The following is a 19,052-nucleotide window of genomic DNA, read 5'->3' as shown; positions in this document are numbered from 1 at the left end:
GTGTCCCTCACTGAGAAAAGTGAGTGCACTGCCCTTCAGACAGTTCTTGTTTATTATTGTCACCAAAACTCCTATGGGTGACTCGCTCCTGAAGACTGTCATTAATATTATTTTAGATCTTATTTTGGATGCAACAGATATAGTAATTACACAATTTCATGAGAAACTTGTTCTGTAATGTTAGAGTAGTATAGCACCATGGCTAAAGGACAGCAATTTCTAATGTCAATTTTAAACATTTCCTTATGTTGATTTTAGAGTACCAGTCTATCAGTCATGAATAATAATAATTTTTGATCTGTAATATTCTTGCTACAGTGGTTTGTTATCTATTTTGTGTAAATTATCAGTTGTACCCATATTCCTTTATTTCAAATATATAACCTTGTTTGTTTCACTTTAATGAACATACCCGATTCTGTTTTTGCATTCAATTATTCTTGGCCAGACATGAACTTATACTGAATAAAACACAGTATATAACTAAAATTCTGCTAATAGTATTTTATAAAAGAATATTTATACATTGATTCTAAACAGTACATATAAATTTACTTTTGAGAGTGAAGGGGAATGCTTAATAAATGTACTAAATAGATAGAAATGTTACACTATTTTACAGATCATTCCAGAAGATACTGGATGATGAGAGTCCCCCTGTAGGTGGTGAGGAACATATTCCTGCTCTTACTGGAGCAGATAGAGTGCCATGGGCTAAAGCTAGAACAGAATTCTTCTCCAAAGGCAAAAACAAAGCATCTCTAGATGCTGTAGAGAAAGTATGTTTATAACTGACTATAAAACCCCAAGTCTGCATTTGTAAATGTTTGAGAATTATTATGCCCCCATTTCGAAGAAAAGGGGGTATATTGCTTTGCACTTGTCGGTCCGTCGGTCCGTCGGTCCGTAGACCAAATGGTTTCCGAGTGATATCTAAAGAACCCTTAGGCCTAGGAACTTCAAACTTGGTATGGTGATTGGTCATGACAAGTAGATGACCCCTATTGATTTTGGGGTCAAGGGGTCAAAGGTCAAGGTCACATTGACCTTGTAAGCAAAAACGGTTTCCGATCAATAACTAAAGAACCTTAAAGCCTAGGAACTTCAAACTTGGTATGGTGATTTGTCATGATCAGTAGATGACCCCTATTGATTTTGGGGTCAAGGGGTCAAAGGTCAAGGTCACATTGACCTTGTAAGCAAAAACGGTTTCCGATCAATAAGTAAAGAACCTTAAGGCCTAGGAACTTCAAACTTGGTATGGTGATTGGTCATGATTAGTAGATGACCCCTATTGATTTTGGGGTCAAGGGGTCAAAGGTCAAGGTCACATTGACCTCTTGGGTAAAAACAGTTTCCGATCAATAACAAAAGAACCCTTAGGCCTAGGAACTTCAAACTTGGTATGGTGATTGGTTATTGAGCAGCAGATGACCCCTATTGATTTTGGGGTTAAGTGGTCAAAGGTCAAGGTCACATTGACCTTGTAGGTAAAAACGGTTTCCGATCAATAACGAAAGAACCCTTAGGCCTAGGGACTTCAAACTTGATATGGTGATTGGTCATGATCAGTAGATGACCCCTATTGATTTTGGGGTTAAGGGGTCAAAGGTCAAGGTCACATTGACCTTGTAGGTAAAAACGGTTTCCGATCAATAACGAAAGAACCCTTAGGCCTAGGGACTTCAAACTTGATATGGTGATTGGTCATGACAAGTAGATGACCCCTATTGATTTTGTGGTCAAGGGGTCAAAGGTCAAGGTCACATTGACCTCTTAGGTAAAAACAGTTTCCGATCAATAACTAAAGAACCCTTAGCCTAGGAACTTCAAACTTGGTATGGTGATTGGTCATGATCAGTAGATGACCCTATTGATTTTGGGGTCAAGGGGTCAAAGGTCAAGGTCACATTGACCTCTTAGGTAAAAGCAGTTTCCGATCAATAACTAAAGAACCCTTAGGCCTAGGAACTTCAAACTTGGTATGGTGATTGGTCATGACCAGTAGATGACCCCTATTGATTTTGGGGTTAAGGGGTCAAAGGGCAAGGTCACATTGACCTTCTTAGGTAAAAAACAGCTTTCCGATCAATAACTTAAGAACCCTTAGGCCTAGGAACTTCAAACTTGGTATGGTGATTGGTCATGACCAGCAGATGACCTATTGTTTTTAGGGTCAAGGGGTCAAAGGTCATGTTACATTGACCTTGTAGGTAAAAAACGGTTTCCGATCAATTAACTAAAAACGCTTAGGCCTAGGAACTTCAAACTTTGTATGATGATTGGTGGTGACCAGCAGATGACCCCTATTGATTTTGGGTCAAGGGGTCAAAGGTCAAGGTCACATCGACCTTGTAAGTAAAAACGGTTTCTGATCAATAACTTAAAAAACGCTTAGGCCTAGGAACTTAAAACTTGGTATGGTGATTGGTTTCATGACCAGCAGATTGACCCCTATTGATTTTGGGGTTAAGGGGTCAAAGGTCAAGGTCACATTGACCTTGTAAGTAAAAACGGTTTCTGATCAATAACTAAAGAACGCTTCGGCCTAGGAACTTCAAACTTGGCATATGGTGATTGGTCATGATCAGCAGATGACCCCTATTGATTTTTGGGTTCAAGGGTCAAAGGTCAAGGTCACATTGACCTCTGTATGTTAAAACGGTTTCTGATTAATAAAAAGAACCCTTAGGCCTAGGAACTTCAAACTTGGTATGGTGATTGGTCATGATCAGCAAGATGACCCCTATTGATTTTGGGGTCAAGGGATCAAAGGTCAAGGTCACATTGACCTCTTAGGTAAAAGCAGTTTCCGATCAATAACTAAAGAACCCTTAGGCCTAGGAACTTCAAACTTGGTATGGTGATTGGTCATGACCAGCAGATGACCCCTACTGATTTTGGGTCAAAGGGTCAAAGGGCAAGGTCACATTGACCTTCTTAGGTAAAAACAGTTTCCGATCAATAACTTAAGAACCCTTAGGCCTAGGAACTTCAAACTTGGTATGGTGATTGGTCATGACCAGCAGATGACCTATTGTTTTTAGGGTCAAGGGGTCAAAGGTCATGTTACATTGACCTTGTAGGTAAAAACGGTTTCCGATCAATTTACTAAAAACGCTTGGGCCTAGGAACTTTAAACTTTGTATGATGATTGGTGGTGACCAGCAGATGACCCTATTGAGTTTTGGGTCAAGGGGTCAAAGGTCAAGGTCACATCGACCTTGTAAGTAAAAACGGTTTCTGATCAATAACTTAAAAACGCTTCGGCCTAGGAACTTCAAACTTGGTGATTTTTCATACCAGTGATTGGTCAAGGGGTCAAAGGTCAAGGTCACATTGACCTTGTAAGTAAAAACAGTTTCTGATCAATAACTAAAGAACGCTTCGGCCTAGGAACTTGATGATTGGTCATGATCAGCAATGACCCCTATTGATTTTTTGGGTCAAAGGTCAAGGTCACATTGACCTTGTATGTTAAAACGGTTTCGGATCAATAATAAAAGAACCCTTAGGCCTAGGAACTTCAAACTTGGCATGGTGATTAGTCATGACCAGCAAATGACCCCTATTGATTTTGGGGTCAAGGGGTCAAAGGTCACATTGACCTTGTAAGTAAAAACGGTTTCTGATCAATTAACTAAAAACGCTTAGGCCTAGGAACTTCAAACTTTGTATGATGATTGGTCTTGACCAGCAGATGACCCCTATTGAGTTTTGGGTCAAGGGGTCAAAGGTCAAGGTCATGACCAGTAGATACTTGATAACCCTTATTAATTGTTTGATCACTGGGTCAGAAGTCATGCATAATTACCTTATCACATGAATAATTGGCTGCTGATAGGGGGCATACATGTTTTACAAACATATCTTGTTAACATTGCAGTTGAATTGATTGTTTATAAGGTTTAGCTTAGTACTTTGTGTCTGATAAGTTATTTTCCATAGTAAGGCCCTACCTAACATTGTTTATCAATAATAAGTCGATGCTGGATAGAAATCCAGATATTTTAATGTGTTTGACTCATTCTCGGGTTGATTACACGACCAATAATACTTCATTGCAGTAGTAATGAAATAGATCAAAATGAAATTCCTAAAGAACACTCAAAACAGCAAAATTAAAAATTTGGCTAGCTCTGTTTGATGGAGTTCTTCATAGAAGGTTGTGTTATTGCAAGGTACCGTATATGCCTTCTAGCACCCACTTGTGCAGAATTTAGCATTTTATTTTGTGCACATTGGTTTTTAAGTGAACTCTTAGATAGATGTCATGAAAATTGAATTAAATAACAGTGTATTGTTAGAAGTTGATAATGCGAGGTGACACCTTGAAAGTTGAGTATTGCAGATAAAACAAATTTTTTTTCTATAAAAAGATGTAAATTAATAATGTTTTTCAGGCTGCTTTCTTTATAACCTTTGATGATGAACCTCAAGACTTTGTTATTGTGAGTATTAAATTTATGTGACATTGTAGTCTGAAAGTACAGTTAACTATTTATCTTAGATCATCAGTAACATTTCATATGAATAAATTTATTTGTAACAAAATCAAACTCTGTAGTTTTGTATATTTCCACATATGATATATATCAATAAGATAACAAACAGATTTAGTGAAGATAATGAAGACAATTTGAAGGATTTTTCTGTCTTAGAAATATTATTTATATTTGTGTTTTGATATGAAAATATGGACATTCTGTACTTATTGTTTTCAGGGTGACCAGAAGAGTTTTGATAATTTTGCTGGTGCTATGTTACATGGTAATGGCTCTAACAGATGGTTTGATAAGTCTTTTAATCTGGTTATCACTCCTAATGGAAGGGTAAGATATATTTATGTAGTATATTTTACACCTAAAGACTACCTTTGTAGTATACTTTACAATGAAGACAAGTTGACTATAAAGATATTTGCATTTTTTACAGTCTCAAAATTGTAATGTAAGTCTATTTTGGATTGAAAAAATGTAGTCACAGAAGATCTATTCATTTGCTATGAAGACTTTTTGTTTGTTTGTTTTTTGAATAAAAACAAATAAATAATCTAACTGATACATGTAGTTAGACATACAACGATTAACAAGTACACCTAGTTTATATTGTTCGAGTATTTTAAACTGATTTCATATAAACCATGATCCTGCTGGCGGCAACTTTTAATCTATGTAAGGAGTGTAGACCAAGATCAGAAGGTAATTCTGTGTAGTCTGATCATGAATTTGCACTGTTGACTTTTCAGTCAGTACTCATTTTAAAAATTTTTTTGCTAAAAATGATGAATGATTTTGTCAAGGTTTAAAGATAGACAAGTCAATTTAAGATATTTAGCTTGACAAGGTTTAATACATTGATTTGTATAAATTTTCATTTTTAAATTCCAGATTGGCTTCAATGCTGAACATTCATGGTAAGTGTTAAGATTAATCATTATATCTTAATAGTTCAAAATACATAAGAACCTTTGGCATATTAAGCCTTATTGAAAAGTATTGATAATGTTTCTTGAATAAATCTGCCTTGATAGAAAAGACGATTTGAGTCGCATTGCAACAAAACCAACATAATGGGTTTGCGACCAGCATGGATCCAGACAAGCCTGCGCATCCGGATCAGGATCCATGCTGTTCGCTATCAGTTTCTCTACTTGTAATAGGGTTGGGAAGCAAACAGCATGGATCCTGATAAGACTGGGCAGATGCGCAGGCTGGACTTGATCCATGCTGATGGCAAACACACTATGTTGGTTTTGTCGTGACGCGGCTCATTTTAATGAAACACCATTCAACTGGCTGCATACTGAATGTCATCAGGTAGACTTAAATGTCTGAAAACAGGACAGGATTGGCATACTTTCATATATTTTTTGAGTAGTGAGTTGAACACAAAATTATTACATGCATATATGATAAGAAGTATGAATGAATCTTTCTGCTAATTTGATGATTGTTTGATACTTGCAAGTTGTATTTATGAATGTCTTTGTTTGATTGTTCCATCACCACAGTGAATGTCCAGCCATTGTGAATGTTCCACTTCTTTTCTTAGTTTCATAGTTGCTTTAATTTGGTCATGACTTCTTTTATAATTTTTCCTACAGAACTTTTGAAATGAATTGTCTGAATTGTATGCGCTACTGTTTTAGATACTTTTTTTTCAAGCACCATGTACTCAATTTATTAACAATGTAACTCGTGACGGACACTTATGCAAACCAGAGAATATTACAGAATTTTTAATATAATTATTGAAATATTGGGGAAAATGTAATTTTATATCCTCTGTGGCTGAGTGGGTAAGGTTGATGCTTTCAAACTACTAGCTACTCACAGTTTCATTTTTTAAACCACAGGCATTCGGCACATTTGCCACAACAATATAATGGTCAAATTATCACCCCTTGATCATCAAGAACAAAATTACTATCCCGCACCCATTTACTATATAAAATACATACAAGCTGTAGCCTATTCCCCTGACATAGTCAACATTTTGCTATAGCATTTTTTAAAATAAGACATATTTTCATACTTAAACATGCAAACATAGCTCAATAGATATAGCTCTTAGTAACTGTTAAAAATATTGAGCCATCTATCTGCATTTATGATAAATGAATTATCAAAGGTGAAAAATTACCTTAAATTGTGAGGTTGACATGTTTGTGCCAACAAAATTTCCAAACTCAACCATGAGTAAACATGCTAGTAGTTTTGCATTATTTATACAAAATGGGACTGTCTGTCTGTAGACTTACAAAACAGTAGAATAAGGGTGCATACTTTGTTATTGACACATTTTTAGTTAAATGGTTATTTTTTCTTCAAATGAGGCAATATGTGTTGAAAAAAAGGGTTTTATGTTACCTTTAATCACTTATTTACTGTATACTTGAGAAAACTGTTACTATTTTGATCAAGTCAAAGAATTTATAATCTAAAGGTGTGATGCTCTTCTACTTTACTTAGATCATATAGTGGCTGCATTTTGACAAGCTCTAAATCTATATGTTACGTTGACCTAGTAGTTGGCATCAATGTCTGTCTCAATCGATTCTTGTGTTTGAGCGCATTTACCTATTCTGCTTGTAGATATGATTGTATTTTTGTCGTGAATGAAAACTTTATCTGGAGAAGAGCAAAGAGAGAACTGTTATTTCACTAAATGTTGCACAGAATTGTGCATTACTTGGCAGAAATTAGTCATTATTTTCTGTCAAATAATGACAAGTAAATATTGACAGATTGACTCTTAATTATGATTGGATCAATATTAAAAAAAAAACAAATCTACCACTTGATCAAGAAAATGCATTGAATTCCATTTTAAATTGAATGAAATAAATATAAAGTAGAAATAACAGATTAATCTTTGCAATGATGTTAGGTGATCTTTAGGTTGACAATTTGTTTTCCCATTGTTTTGTTAATTGCTTTTGGATCAAATCTTGAAATAAAAGAGATTTATTCATGAATTATGAAATTATAGATCATTTTTTAGCTGACCTGTCACAAAGTGACAGGGTGAGCTATTGTGATCGCTTTTCATCTGGCGTCAGTCTTTCCGTAAACTTTTGCTTTAAATGACATCTCCTCATAAACCACTAAGCCAATTTCATCCAAACTTCTTCTTTTAAAAAACCCAATGAGCTAGAACTTAGATGTTGAGCATGAAACATCTTCTTACCAAGTCTGTTCAAATAAACAAATAAAAGCCCTTGGGTTAAAATTGGCCCCGGGGGTGGTGGCTATAGACAGGTGAGTGACCCCAGGGCCATCATGGCCCTCTTATTTCTGGTTTCACTTCATGTTATTCATGCATTTGAGAGTAATCTTGAGAATAATAGCATGACTAAAACAAAAAAACTTTTCTTAGAAATGATATTTTTTTATTTTTATCAAAGTCACCTAGTGAATGATCTTATATAATAGATCAGTAAACATTTTCCAGGGCAGATGCACCAATAATGGCCCACTTGTGGGAGTATGTTTGTGCAGAAACTACACGTCTAGGGTATAAACTGCAGTGTCACTATCATAATGTAGTTCAGACAGTGAACACGCTGTATTGGCTACATTCCATGTCACATTCATTGTGGCTTCATTTAGTCTTTTTGCTCATTATATTTCCCTCACAAAGGAACTTGTTTATAAATATGTTAAAAAGTCAAAACTGTTAAATTTAACTCAGTTTTAAAAGGCCTGTATGATATTTTTGATGTATATTTTTTATTAGATTTTTACTATTATCGTCTATAGATTTATAAACAAGTCCCCTTTAATATCTATCCCATTATAATACTAACAACTCTGGTTTTGCTATCAATTGAAGTGTAATTTAAATGTGTATCAACTCTGTAACGAATCTAAGGCCAGTTAAAATGATTCTTTCTTTTGTCAAAAGTTTTGCCTATTGTAAAGAGACACAATCATGAAGTTCCTAAACAGATAAAGAATGGTTTCAATTGGCCTTCTAATTTGTCATTTCTATAGCTAGAATAAATAGACTAGTGTTCAGCTGACAGTTTGTGTGTAGTTCTAATATAACTATCACTTTCAAAGCTTACTACATCTTTACTTCTGTCTACAGCTTACATTTTTACCTTATGTATAGATTTTTTTTGCATGAAATCATAAAGACAGTGAAACTTCTGTTTTATTGTAAACCTTTTTTTTTTCTGGCTTGAATATTTATCTTTCATCTGTTATTTTTATGTTGGGGAAAGTGTGTGATAAATCATACTTACCTTAATGTCAATATAACCACCATTATGGTGTTCATGCAAACAAACAAATAAAGGGAAGGGAAGCATTGTTTGTAGTATTTGTCTGTCTTTACAAAGCTAAAAAAACATAATCTTTTGATATCTGCATAGTATTTTTGTTTCGTTTATGTATGCCATTTACTTATATATGCTGCTTTAGTACATATGTATTATTTTCGGTGCATAAATATTTAAAATATGAGCAGTATTTACTGGGAATGAAATTTCTACTATGTTGGTTGTAAAGGAGAAAGATGTGGTAGGTATAGTTGATATTTGATATATATATTTTTCCTCAACACATTATTAATACTGTAGCTCCATCATTTTACAGGGCTGATGCACCTATAATGGCCCATTTATGGGAGTATGGGGTCACAGATGATCACAGTGTGCTCGGGTAGGAGATTTGCGCCCGGCTCGCGTTTTTCAAGGGTGCATGTTGCATGCTTGTGTTACCCTTCACACCATGTTATAATATTAGTGCCATATAATCATGATTTTTGTTCTATAAGTTGTATATTGGTTTTTTGTTTGGCATACATAGGGGAGTTAGATGTTTTTGTGGTTATTTGTTTCGCTATTGTAATTTAGTTTTTGTGCATGAATATTATTTTCTCTTGCATTTGTTAACAAGGAGAATAGGGAGTATGTGGAAAATTCAAATGACATGCATGACTGCTGAATTACTTTTTTTTTTGTCTTATTACCAAAGAAAATCAACGTTTGATAAGAAAAACTTTTAATGAGCCTCACAAATGCTAGCAGGAAATAGTACATGTGTTTGAAAATCATATTCTTCATAATTATGTTCACTTATGTTTTATTTTTTAAAACTGCAGTTTCTATTAATATCAATATAAAGAGACTAATAATATCTGGCATATGTTGTGCTTCGGATAGGAATATCCAACCTGAGGGGATCCGCCCATAGGGCAGGTATACCCCCATTGGGCAGGTAACAAGGCTTGCCAGGTGACAAAGGGACTGATATTCCAATCAGAATCGCAAATATTGAAATTTTGGGGAAGGAAATTCCAGTCTGATGCAAGAATGAAAATTATAAACTATAGAATCAGCAAAAAAATCTACCAACCAGACCAAACATAAAAGACTTTTGTCTAAATATTGCTTAATTAATTAATGATTGGTAATATACTGGAATTTTGGCCCTACTTAATAAGAGACATAACAATCTGTGTGATATCTAACATGCCTGGAGATAAGCATTTTGTATGCTGAAGCATGTATGGTTTATTTAATGCTTGTGGTAGTTGTCTTGGCTTTTGGCACTAAGCTTGTTGAGTTTTTCTATATAACATGAAAAGCTTAGCACTAATTTAAAATTTCTGTTTCAATAACAAAGGCATCTTTAAACAAGTTGGTTTACATAGACATCCTGAAGTTCAAGATTTCAGGCTTAGATTTTCTTCATGTAAGCAGGATAATAATCTAGACTTGCAGGTGACAGACAGGTGAGGTTACGGTATGAGTTGGCTTAAGTTTCAACTGAGCTTAAACTTATGTTGAGTTAATTGAACAAAGCTTTCACGAGTAATGGAGATAGAGTTTAATGATTGAGTTTTATTCCATGTAATAATCTGCAGGGGTGACGCACCTATTATGGCGCATATGTGGGAATATTGTGTAGCCAGCATTTTACTCGGGTAAAACTTTTTCTTCTAACATTTATCTTCAATTGGTGAGTATACAGCATGTAACGCTTAGCTTCAGTTATGTGGTTATCAGCCTTATTTTCCTTGATGTTAAATGTATTCAGTATTAAGTACTACTATTCAGCATTTATTTTTATTCAAAATATTGTTCAGCAGTATCCTGAAATTTTATTCACTTAATTTATATGCACTTGAAAGTGATGTTTAGATATTACCTTGTGTCTGATATATATCATACTTTTTGATGACTCCTTTCATACGTTCTTTAAAAATGGTGTTAAATCATCTTCAAATCTCTGACCAAGGAATCAAGAATGTTCATTCAATTTCATAAAAATTTTGCATATTGTCCAGTTTAAACATATATGATATTTAAGCTGGACTGTGAAATAAGTTGACTCTTTTTCTGGACAAAGCAATACTAGTGTTATTTAGAGAAACACAGTATTGGTCCCAGTCGGACTTAAACCTACAAATCCTGAGTTTAGATAGAGACATTATAACAACATATATTATCTCCCCTTCCTTCAATTAACTAATGAACATAAATAAGGACTTGCACATTAACCTGTGTTTCTATTCCATTTATTTCTGAGATGCATTTTTGCTGCTTTGCTTTCCTTGTTAGAATAGCTAGCTGATAGTCAGACCATCTGTGTAGTGAAGTGTGTGATTATTTCTGGATTATCATGATACTTTGTTAAAACACATTCATAACTCATCTTATTTGTAATTCTTTAATGTGTTGTTTGTTATTCTGTGCACTTCCCATACTCCACCTATAGTAAAAGAGCATTCATTTATAGATATAAAACTCATTATAAACAGTTGAATGATATATTGTTAACATTGTAGCACTTGAATATATTAGCTAACACTATTAAATAATGCATTAATTTTGTATGCCTTTAAAGTATTTACATGTCTAATAAAGAATACGTCATTTACGCTTCAACCCATGACAAAAATAGAGAAAGACATTATTCTTTGGTCATGAGATGAATATTAAAATATAGCTTTTGATGCAAGGTCACACATTAGTCTGTGTAAGCATTGAAAAACATAGATTTAACATAATAGTAGCTTACTGTATGGAAGAGCTGTGTTGTGAATGACTTACATGATAAAAACAAAAAGTCTGAAATTTAAGTTTCATAGTAACCTCATTTAAAGCTGTAGTTGGTTTAGAACAGTTATAACTTGATATACACTTCAGCTCTATTTGTCTGTCTTCCAACACAGATTTCCTGAGCACAAATTTGTAAACTGATTTTAAGTGTTTTCTTTAATTTAAAGTATATTCGCTAAAGAAGAAAACAACTAATATTTGTGTTGTTTCATGTCATTTTAATTATGTGCAAACCTATTATTTACATTTTCCTTTGTTTCATTACCTTCCACAATATAAAATAAGTTACTTTAGCATATTTCACTTCCTGATTTTCTATCATCATTTTCATTTTGAAATACATTAAGTTTAACTTATATAAAATTAAAATTTGATATTTGATCTGACACTCTTAAATCATTTTATATTACTACCTATTTTAATGCCTCATAAAATACTTTTTATCATATTTTATATTGTAATAAACATTAAAGTATAAAAGATATACTGTAATTGTTAAAAAATATATTTGTTAAAGTTAAAGTAAATGGAATATACATGTATGATATATTGACATTTTTTATGAATGTAGGGAACTGTAGGTTTATTTTATATGTTTATTAGATATGAAGAAGATGGACACACTAAAGGTGAACCAGAGATGACTCCTCCTAACCCTATACGACTAGAGTGGGACCTTCCAGAACCTGTAAGTAGTTATACCCCCAAAAACAAAGTTTGCGGGGGTATATAGGAGTCACCCGGTGGTCGGTCGGGCGGGCGGTCGGTCGTCCAGATGTCCGTTGCATTTTCCTTGTCCGGAGCATAACTTGAAAACTAATGGTTGGAATTCAATATAACTACATACAATGGTCAAGCACATTGAGAGGAAGTGCAGTGCACAAGAACCATAACTCTATCTCGACTAATTACAGAGTTATTGCCCTTTGTTACTCTTCCTTGTCCGGGGCATAACTTGAAAACTACTGGTTGGAATTCAAAACAACTTCATACAATTGTCAAACACAATAAGGGGAAGTGCAGTGCACAAGAACCATAACTCTATCTAAAGTAATTACAGAGTTATTGCCCTTTGTTGCTTTTCCATTGCTTTTTTTATACCCCCGCACAACAAAGTTGTAAGGGGGGTATACTGGAATCAGCTTGTTCCGTCTGTCCGTCGGTTTTTTCTTGTCCGCCCAATAACTTAAGATTCCTTTGACCCTTAGTCTTCATATTTGGCATGGAGGTTAGTCATGATTAGTAGATGACCCCTATTGATTTTCAGGTCACTAGGTCAAAGGTCAAGGTCACAGGGGCCTTGACTTCAAAAAGCTTGTCCGCCCAATAACTTAAGATTCCTTTGACCTTTAGTCTTCATATTTGGCATGGAGGTTAGTCATGATTAGTAGATGACCCCTTTTGATTTTGAGGTCACCAGGTCAAAGGTCAAGGTCACAGGGGCCTTGACTTTCAAAAAGCTTGTCCGTCCAAATAACTTAAGATTCCTTTGACCCACAGTCTTCATATTTGGCATGGAGGTTAGTCATGATTAGTAGATGACCCCTATTGATTTTCAGGTCACTAGGTCAAAGGTCAAGGTCACAGGGGCCTTGACTTCAAAAAGCTTGTCCGCCCAATAACTTAAGATTCCTTTGACCCTTAGTCTTCATATTTGGCATGGAGGTTAGTCATGATTAGTAGATGACCCCTATTGATTTTGAGGTCACCAGGTCAAAGGTCAAGGTCACAGGGCCTTGACTTCAAAAAAGCTTGTCCGCCCAATAACTTTAGAATCCTTTGACCCTTAGTCTTCATATTTGGCATGGAGGTCAGTCATGATTAGTAGATGACCCCTATTGATTTTGAGGTCACTAGGTCAAAGGTCAAGGTCACAGGGGCCTTGACTTCAAAAAGCTTGTCCGCCCAATAACTTTAGATTCCTTTGACCTACAGTCTTCATATTTGGCATGGAGGTTAGTCATGATTAGTAGATGACCCCTATTGATTTTGAGGTCAAAGGTCAAGGTCACAGGGGCCTTGACTTCAAAAAGCTTGTCCGCCCAATAACTTAAGATTCCTTTGACCTACAGTCGTCATATTTGGCATGGAGGTTAGTCATGATTAGTAGATGACCCCTTTTGATTTTGAGGTCACTGGATCAAAGGTCAAGGTCATAGGGACTTTGACTTCAAAAAGTTTGTCCACCCATTAACTTAAGATTCCTTTGACCCACAGTCTTCATATTTGGTATGGATGTTGATCATGACTATAAGGTGACCCCTATTGATTTTGAGGTCACTGGGTGAAAGGTCAAGGTCACAGGGACCTTAACAAAAAAAAAGCTTTTCTTCTCAATTGCTAAAGAATGTCCTGTCCGCAATGTATTGATTTTGACATTTTCACATTTGAAGCATGTAGAATACATAACTTTGCAATGCATTGGCTTAGTAACCTCAGATTTGGCAGGGAGGTTGTCTTTGAGCTCTAAATGGCCACTGTTGATTCTGACAAAGTGGTATGCGGGGGGTATTTACGCCATGATAGTGGCAGTTCTAGTTTTGTCCGTTGCATTTTCCTTGTCCGGAGCATAACTTAAAGACTAATGGTTGGAATTCAATATAACTACATACAATGGTCAAGCACATTGAGAGGAAGTGCAGTGCGTAAGAAACATAACTCTATCTTAACTAATTACAGAGTTATTGCCCTTTGTTACTTTTCCTTGTCTGTGGCATAACTTGAAAACTACTGGTTGGAATTCAAAACAACTTCATACAATTGTCAAACACAATAAGGGGAAGTGCAGTGCACAAGAACCATAACTCTATCTAAAGTAATTACAGAGTTATTGCCCTTGTTGCTTTTCCATTGCCTTCTTTTTTTTTGTCCGGACCATAACTTGAAGACTAATGGTTGGAATTCAATATAACTACATACAATGGTCAAGCACATTGAGAGGAAGTGCAGTGCATAAGAACCATAACTCTATCTAAAGTAATTACAGAGTTAGTGCCCTTTATTACTTTTCCATTGCTTTCTTTTGTCCGGACCATAACTTGAAGACTAATTGTTGCAATTCATTATAACTTCATACAGTGGTCCAGCACATTGAGAGGAAGTGCAGTGCAGAAGAACCATAACTCCATTTTGACTTATTACAGAGTTACTGCCCTTTGTTTCTTTTCCTTGTCCAGAGCATGACTTTAAAACTACTGGTTGGAATTCAAAACAACTTCATACAATGTCCAAGCACTATAAGGGGAAGTGCAGTGCACAAGAACCATAACTCCATCTTGACTAATTACAGAGTTATTGCCCTTTGTTACTTTTCCATTGCTTTCTTTTGTCCGGACCATAACTTGAAGACTTATTGTTGGAATTCATTATAACTTCATACAATGGTCAAGCACAATAAGGGGAAGTGCAGTGCATAAGAACCATAACTCCATCTTGACTAATTACAGAGTTACTGCCCTTTGTTACTTTTCCTTGTCCAGAGCATAATTTGGAAACTACTGTTTGGAATTAAGTACAACTTCATACAGTTGTCAAGGACATTAAAAGGAAGTGCAGTGCACTAGAGCCATAACTCCATTTTGACAAAATACAGAGTTACTGCCCTTTGATACTTTTCCTTGTCCGGAGAATAACTTAAAACGTACTGGTTGGAATTCAAAACAACTTCATACAATGGTCAAGCACAATAAGAGGAAGTGCAGTGCACAAAAACTATAACTCTATCTTCAGTATTTATAGAGTTATTGCCCTTTGTTCTTTTTCTTTGTCTTTCTGGACTTATTACAGAGTATTTCAATTAAACTTCATCAATGGCCAACCACATTGAAAGGAAATGCAACATACATGAACCACAATTATCTTTAATTGCCCACAACCATAACTCTATGTTTCAATTCTATTACAAGGTATTCTGTTACTAGTAACATCCTCATTTCCAAAGCAGACTTGTGGGGGTATTAATCACATTTAGTGATAGTTCTAGTTATTTCTATATTAACTTTTAATTTGTATGTTTCTAATTTTTGACTTCTGATTTATGATTTTAATTCTGTTTCATTGAAACTGTAATCTCTATCTGGTAAGAAAACATGCTTCTTTTACTCATATGAGATATTAAAACCACTATTGACCTATGGTCAACCTTTCCATGACCAAGAAAGTGTTTGTTGTGTGTTGAGAATTTGATGTTTGTATTTTCAGTGTCTACAAGTGATACAGAACAGTTTACAGGTTACGAGACAACTTGTTAATGATGTTGACATGCGTTTATTTATGCATGATGTATTTGGTAAAGGTCTAGTGAAGAAATGTAAGACAAGTCCAGATGCTTTCATACAAATGGCCTTACAGCTTGCTTACTACAGAGTAAGTCTTCATTCAACTCTTAATGTTATATGAATTTTCTAGAAAAAAATGTTTTTATGGTCCACGAAAAATTTCGGGGGGAGCATATAGTCGTCGGGTTGTCCGTCCGTCCTTCAGTCCGTCCGTACGTACGTACGTCCCAAATTCGTGTCCGGCCCATAACTATGTTATTTGAAGTCAGATTTTAAAATTATTTCACAGAAGTGATCACCATATTGAGACGACGTGTCGCGCAACATCTGGATCGCTACCTTGAAGGTCAAGGTGACAGCATGACCTTGCAGCAAAATCGTGTCCGGTCCATAACTTTGTTATTTGAAGTCAGATTTAAAAAATATTCCACAGAAATGATCACCATATTAAGACGATGTGTCGCCCGCAACATGTGATCTTCCGTGAAGGTCAAGGTCACAGCATGACCTTGCAGCAAAATCTTGTCCGGTCCATAACTTCATTATTTGAAGTCGGATTTTAAAAATATTTCACAGAAATGATCACCATATTGAGACGACGTGTCGCGCACAACATTTGGGTCCCTACCTTGAAGGTTAAGGTCACAGCATGACCTTGCAGCAAAATCGTGTCCGGTCCATAACTTTGTTATTTGAAGTTGGATTTTAAAAATATTTCACAGAAATGATCACCATATTAAAACGATGTGTCGCCCGCAACATCTGGATTGCTACCTTAAAGGTCAAGGTCACGGTATGACCTTGCAGCAAAATCGTGTCCGGCCCATAACTTTGTTACTGGAAGTCGGATTTAAAAACTATTTCACAGAGATGATCACCATATTGAGACGACGTGTCGCCCGCAACATGTGGGTCGCTTCCGTGAAGGTCAAGGTCACAGCATGACCTTGCAGCAAAATCGTGTCCGGTCCATAACTTCATTATTTGAAGTCGGATTTTCCAACTATTTCACAAAAATGATCACCATATTGAGACAATGTGTCATGCACAATATTTGGGTTGTTTTTACACTTTGAACTTTGTCTGTGACATAACTCTGACACAACAAGAGGTATACCTTCCTGTGTCCAAAACCTATTCAGGGAGCATCACCCGGTTCAACCGGCTCTTGTTATATGTTGGACATAATCATCACTGATTGAATATATAGATAGATTGTCACATAAAAATCTGTAATGAATTATGATAAACATGTATTATTTTAACCATTTACTGTTATTAATGAATTTCTACATGCCCTCACAGCTTTAAGTACCGGTAGTATTCCTAATGAATTGATTAGTTTGCATTGTATTTAGATCCAAGATATGTCTGAAAAGTAGTTTATATGAAGTAATCTTTAGGGAACTGAAATGTTGCTGTATTAAATTTGCTTAACATTGTTGATCTGAAAGGAGATAAACACGTTTAGATACATTATAGTACAAAACACTATATATTATATTGTACATAAAACTTTTACCTGTATGATCACTTCAATTAACATTTACATTCATTAACTGAATTGAACTTGCCAATTTGTATTGCAGGATGCTGGTAAATTCTCACTCACTTATGAATCCAGTATGACAAGGTTATTTAGAGAAGGCAGGACTGAGACTGTACGACCATGTACCATCGAATCATGCAACTTTGTCCGAGCTATGATGAACCCAGATGCCACGGTATTGTACTTGTATTTATCAATAACAGGATTCAGTGTTTTGAGGATATGCTGGTTCACATTGTTAATATTAACTTTTTATCTGGGATATTCAAAAAATAATGGGTCCGTCCTTACTCATTAATTGACATGACACTATGGAACAACTTTTTGCACCCTAACCATAACTCTGGCATGGGTATTGAATGATATATGGCCTTATGTGAAATTTGAAATCTCTTGTTAAATGTTTGCATGCAAGATCTTTGGATAATAATCTCTTGAAACTTTGTACTTGTATTCAGGATCACAGTGAGATGTAACTTTTAATGGTCCATTACTTATTTTGAAGGAATTACATCCGTTTGTAAACTTCCTGATGCAGAATATTCCTGATTAAAGTTTTGCATGCAAGATAAATCTTCACAGCTACTGAATTTTCACTTGTAGCATCACACATGTCTAAGTATGATTGGAGTTCACCATTCAAGTCAAATGTATTGTTATTTATTATAATGTTGAATAATTTTAATAATATTTTACAGAAGGAAGAAAAGATTGCCTTGTTTAGGACGGCTACAGAAAGACATCAGATGGGCTACAGAGATGCTATGACTGGCAAGGCAATAGACAGACATTTGTTCTGTTTATATGTTGTGTCCAAATACCTTGAGATAGAAAGCCCTTTCCTCACCGAGGTTCTTAGTGAACCATGGAGACTGTCAACCAGTCAGGTAACCTTTACTGTCCCTTAACATGATGAAAACAATGATGAAATTGAGTGTTCTTAGACATCCTTACAGTTTATGGTAGTGTTGTTTATGATTAATTAAACTGCAGAAAAAAAAATCACATGTGGAAGTAAGTAAAGTGTTTTAAATGACAAAATTTATTTTAAGATGCATCAATTACATTTTCAATTTATGCTGCATATTAAATTCGAAGAAAGGAGATTATATACCTGTATTTGGTTTATATGTACAGACACCACACACACAGACAGACAAGCTTGATCTAGAAAGATTCCCAGACCGTATATCAGGAGGTGGTGGGTTTGGACCAGTAGCTGATGATGGTTATGGTGTATCATATATCATTGCTGGAGAGGATCATATATTTATACATGTATCTAGCAAAAACTCCTGTCCTACAACAGTAAGTATTCTATATTAGTGATTGAAGTATATGATCTAGCAACTGAATAATGTTAAAAACAAATTTGGTTTACGCTTTTTTTAACAACTATGTTTTTAAAGAAAAATACTTTTTTGCCTGAAATGCTGGTTTGTGACTGAAAAAGGCACAAAAGGGCACATAACGTTTTCTTCCACCAGTAATCTTGGAAAGTCGCCATATACTAGTAACCTGTACTGTGTTGGTGATACTAAAACACAAAACAAATTTAAAAAATATAGTCAAAGAAAGTTTGAAATATTCTTTAATAGTGTTTCGTGTACCTTACAATCCTGTAAAAATTTTTCACTCACAGATTCAAAAT

The 19,052-nt window shown here is 35.1% G+C and overlaps 1 protein-coding gene across 1 annotated transcript in view; it reads left to right on the top strand.

Annotated features, from left to right (window-relative positions):
• The window catches only part of LOC132725464 (carnitine O-palmitoyltransferase 1, liver isoform-like), a gene marked incomplete at its 3' end in the record, with an annotated part of 41,200 nt that extends 22,491 nt beyond the window's left edge, over positions 1-18,709 (top strand). Inside the window, 10 exon segments of the mRNA XM_060710597.1 lie at positions 623-779; positions 4,404-4,451; positions 4,725-4,832; positions 5,391-5,416; positions 9,105-9,170; positions 12,179-12,263; positions 15,776-15,940; positions 17,442-17,576; positions 18,100-18,288; positions 18,539-18,709. Of these exon segments, the coding sequence (XP_060566580.1) occupies positions 623-779; positions 4,404-4,451; positions 4,725-4,832; positions 5,391-5,416; positions 9,105-9,170; positions 12,179-12,263; positions 15,776-15,940; positions 17,442-17,576; positions 18,100-18,288; positions 18,539-18,709 (1,150 nt within the window).
• Between the last annotated feature and the right edge of the window lie 343 nt (positions 18,710-19,052).

Source organism: Ruditapes philippinarum, unplaced genomic scaffold (genome assembly GCF_026571515.1).
Source record: "Ruditapes philippinarum isolate M1 unplaced genomic scaffold, ASM2657151v2 ctg4595_1_1_1_1, whole genome shotgun sequence".
NCBI lineage: Eukaryota > Metazoa > Mollusca > Bivalvia > Venerida > Veneridae > Ruditapes > Ruditapes philippinarum.
This window is presented reverse-complemented; position numbering and strand designations above follow the sequence as displayed.